Genomic DNA, 4,515 nt, shown 5'->3' on the forward strand with positions numbered 1-4,515 from the left:
AGCTCAACATATCCATAATGATCTCTTTCCACGGTGCCTCCATGATAAATGCTCACTAGGTTTTCCATCTAGTCCATACACATAACAACACAAAGTTTCTTTAGTCCAACATAAATGAAGCATACTAAATACAAGGTCTCTAGTATGAAATAACTAACTAAATAGATACTATCAATTCACTAATAACTACTGAGTAATACTAACTAACACTAAGTATATAACTATTTAACTAAGTACCATACTAACTATATAACTTTGTAAATAAAATTACATATGAAGAAAATTCTATCTAACTATTCTATCTAACTATTCTATCAAAATATTATACCTATCTATCTAAATTCTAACTATTCTATCTAAATTCTATCTATCTATCTATCTAAATTGTATCTAACTATCTATTACCTTGCAGGGGACGGCCGGCGTGGAGGCGGGGTGGGGCTGCTGCGGCGCCCTGCGCCAAACGGCCAGGGGTGGCGGTTCCTTGTGCCAAGCGGCCAAGGGAGGCGCGGTGCCCTGTGCGCAGGGGGTAGAGGCGGCGTGCCCCGCACCCGGTGGCTAGGGGCGGCGACTCCCGCTCCCAGGCCCGTTGGCGGGCCGGCGGGGCGGCGGGCCGGGGTGGCGGGCGCGTGGAGGAGTGGCGGGCGAACGGGGAGGAGCGGTGGGCAACGGCGGGCGTGGAGACACGGCGGGCAGGCGTGGAGGAGCGGTGGCCGGACGAGGACGAGCGACGGGCGGCCGACGGGGAAATGTCGAATGAGAGAAGGGGAAAGACAGAAACGAAATCTGCCTTGACCCTATGTAACCTAGGTTGGCGTCAGCGAGGATGGCGCCAAGATCTACGGCGCCAAGCTTGGCGCCATCCACCCTAGCGCCAAGCCCCTACCATGTTAGCGTCCACGTCACCAACTGCGCAACGACCTAGGCGCCAGAACCTCTAGCACTGATGGTGGCGCCAAGCTAATGGTCCAGATTTTGAAATGTTTCCACGTAAGCCTATTTGCGAGAATATTTAAAAAAGAAAAAAAAGACGGTAGTCAACACCCACTCGGGCACCCGAACGAACCAGAACGCGACACGTGTTAAATCCCCTTCCGTGTTCGTCGCTATCCTCTTCCACTTTCCCCTCGCCCCCAGTCCCCGCTCCACAGCCCAGCCGCTCCGCCTCCACTGCTACTGCGAGCGAGAGGAGCTTCGAGAGCCTAGGGTTTCCCCAGCCTCCTCCCCCCGCGCTCCCATGGCCGTCGCCGAGGTGGTTCTCGAGGTCCACCCCCAGCCGCCGCCGCCGCCGCGGGAGCCGGCCGTCGCGCTCCCGGACCTCGCCGTGCCGAAATTGCTCCAGTACCTCTACCTCGCGAGCGCGTGGGTCGCCTGCGCGGGCGTGGCCGCCGCGACCGCCGCGCGCCGGGCCTTGGGCGACGATTCCCCGGTGACCTACGCGTTCCTCAAGGTCTCGATCGGAGCCCTCGCCTTCCCCGCGCTGCTCGTCCTCATCGTCGCCCTGCGGCTCCTCCGCGCCATGTGCGCGGCGGGGTTCAGGCTTTCGCTCCGCACCTTTGCCAGGGAGATTCAGATCCATTCGAGTAAGGTATAGTGAACAGTAAACGATGTCCTTTTCTACAGTTGATTCGAGCAGGTTTTACCGCTAGTCAGTAAAGTGTAAACTGAAATTGACTGCGCCCTTTAAACTCAAAATTGCTAGCTAGGCTGCAATTCCCTCTGTTTTTGGAGTCATATATGGTGCACAAGCGCCCTTTAAAATTAATTTGTTGTTTTTCCTCATAGGAGAAAAGTAATTTGTCAGAAAGTGTGTTGAGTCCATTTGCATCCGTCCAATTTCAAATTAGATCATGATATCATACTTCATACAGTGATACAGGTTCTCTCGATATGCTCGTGTGAACAGTGAACTGAAATTGACTGCGTTTGATTTGAACTTGCTCCGAATCGTCCTCGTTAGCTCTATGAGGTGCCGATGCAGGACCTGTTTCAATTTCAGTTAATCTGTACTAGTTTCTCTAAAGAAAATTTAATTTGTTCACAATATTTATGTGAATGTGTTTGCATCTTTCCAGTTTCACATTGAAGCATACATATCCTATCCACGTGATTGTGTTCGCTCGAGTATAATGACGGGTTTTGCTTGCTCTTACTGTCGATCATCCTTGTCAGATGTTTGGAGCATTAACCTGGAAGGTGCTGCTGAACCCTGCTGTACTCGTGGTGCTCGTGTCTTTCCTTTTCTTCCTGCTGCTCGGAGCAGGTGTTCTGGTGCTTGGGGGGCTGTTACCAGTGGAGGAATCTCAGAGGGAAAAGATTGGTTCTGCACTCTTTGATACGGGGGTATTGGGTGCCATGGCAATGTCTTGCTTTGTCATCATACCCAGTTTTGCGCTGAAGCTCTGGAGGAGCAAGTAGCGCAGCGAGGTGGCAATGCTGCACGGCATTGCGATATCTCAGGTATCCAACATTTGCCTGCCTATCTTGTGTTTATGTGTCATCAGTCATGCTGTTTTGTATGCAGCTATGCGTTCTTCTCCTCTATTGTGTCAACAGTTCCTTTAGTGCCATATTATCATTATCCAGAACTATGAAGCCTGCTAGGCTGGGTAGTTATTGAACAATAGGTTTCATTTGAAGTTTTGAACATTAGCATAAAAGCTGCTATAGTCTGAGAATTGTTTGCAAGTACCTTTGTTGGAAAGCATGTTGTGCCATCGACAATTTCTCCATTGAACTCTGTGAGAGTCCCTGTTTAATCTACTTATCTGCATGCATGTTCACATGGACTCTGTACCCGTTCTGTTTATTATACATTATTGTATTAGTGCTTTTATGTTGAGCTCTTTACAATACACAATACTACTACTTAGTGGTATATAGTATATATAAGGTATAACTGTTTATTATCATGGATAATTTAGTAATTATTACATTGTAAAAGGTGATATTTCAAATGGAATGGTCTTTTAAACTTTATGCTTGTGTTCTTTTACCATGATACCCTTATACTATCTATACTACTCATGTATACAACCCATACCATACCATAGGTGAAAGTTTCAGTAGTACACAATTAATCTTGACCGTCGGATGTTTTTATACTAGTCATTCTCGAACACTGGTAAAGCCTAGTATTGTGTACCGTAAAAGAGCTCTCGAACACTGGTATAGCCTAGGATTGTGTACCGTAAAAGAACTCTTTATGTTTCGGTCGGTAAAAGGAATAAAACTCTGGTTGACTTTGTAAAATACATAAATTGCTGTAAATTATTAGTGTATCTTCATATTAATGACTTCTATTTTCAGCAAATGAAATGAAAAACTCAATTTGATTACACCAGCATAAACATGGTAGTAAGTCCTAGCTGGTTTCCCACTGCATTTTTGCATTACTTGGAAAATATATTTGTTTCTGGTGAGGAATCTTTTCACCGTGCACATATTTTTCCCCTGTTGCTCTTATTTCTCACAATGATAAGTTGATAACTTACTAAACCACTAGCTTTTATGTACAAGTAAACTAGTTGATAGCTCCAAACACTGATTGTTGTGAAAGGGATAAATGAATGTGGTTGCTGCTAACCTGTTGCATTAGAGGTTCGTGTCGTAATTTTAAGTGATAACTACATCTAGTATGAAAGATAAGAAGATAAAGCTTTCTGTATTGCTGAATATGTGGGTGCCACACCTGCAGAATTGTGGAACACCGAATGCTTAATGTCACGGTTGACCTGTTCTATTGGCAGGCAAGGACAAGTAGAGAAGGCACTAAAGATCGACAAGCAGTTACAGAACAGACCCTGAATTCTGCTGGGCGTCTGTGGTTTGAAGCTGTTTTAGAGAAATAATTTGCTCTTGCAGACTTTATTAAGTCGTTCTTGGTGCTGTGCTGTATATATGAAATGTTGCTGGAACTCGTAACCTGATGCTGAAGCGTGCGCAATGGGGTCACTGTGGTTGTCGCTACCCTCTCGGAACATAAGTAGTTCCGTTGTCTCGTGAAACGAATGTAACTGATTCACCGTTGTGACACGGCCCTGGATCTGTGGGTGGTTTGGGTGCCTTTGTGAACATTGGTCTTTGTCAGTCATATATATCAACACCGTTGGACATTGGTATTGTGGTCTCGCGCTCGCGGATATTGGGTGAGCTTGGATTGATTTTGATCGTTCGAGTTTTTGCTTTTCTTTCCTTTCCTTTCGATGGCTATTGTCGAATGTCGATCAACTGATGTGCATTGGATCGTGCTATCCCATGATGGGTCGTGCTGCCGCTCCGCCGTTTTACTGCGCGTGGATCCAGATGATGTCAGTGATACGTCAGTTGCGCGTGGGTCCAGATGATGTCAGTGATACGTCAGTTAGGGGAATGCTGGTATATTTTTTTAAAATAAGCATAACTCACGCATCAAGTGTTCGTCTTTAATTCCATTTGCGCTATTGTGTTCCTAGTGATGAGATCTACAAAACAAGATCTATGTATGATATATTTCGATGTTGTTTTATACGACTG

The 4,515-nt window shown here is 46.0% G+C and overlaps 1 protein-coding gene across 1 annotated transcript; it reads left to right on the forward strand.

Moving 5' to 3' along the window:
* Positions 1 to 1,109: 1,109 nt before the first annotated feature.
* On the forward strand, positions 1,110 to 4,130 carry LOC101774907. Its single transcript, XM_004973393.2, has 3 exons — positions 1,110 to 1,588; positions 2,173 to 2,460; positions 3,750 to 4,130. Exons 1-2 carry the CDS (start codon positions 1,238 to 1,240, stop codon positions 2,416 to 2,418), a joined length of 597 nt encoding a protein of 198 aa, XP_004973450.1. The 5' UTR covers positions 1,110 to 1,237; the 3' UTR covers positions 2,419 to 2,460; positions 3,750 to 4,130.
* The last annotated feature ends 385 nt before the right edge of the window (positions 4,131 to 4,515 follow it).

Source organism: Setaria italica, chromosome VI (assembly GCF_000263155.2).
Source record: "Setaria italica strain Yugu1 chromosome VI, Setaria_italica_v2.0, whole genome shotgun sequence".
Lineage (NCBI taxonomy): Eukaryota > Viridiplantae > Streptophyta > Magnoliopsida > Poales > Poaceae > Setaria > Setaria italica.

Coding starts and splice junctions, on each gene's coding strand:
- LOC101774907 (XM_004973393.2), top strand. CDS start 1,238: ATGGCCGTCGCCGAGGTGGTTCTCGAGGTCCACCCCCAGCCGCCGCCG. Junction 1,589..2,172: donor TTCAGATCCATTCGAGTAAG/GTATAGTGAACA, acceptor CATCCTTGTCAG/ATGTTTGGAGCATTAACCTG.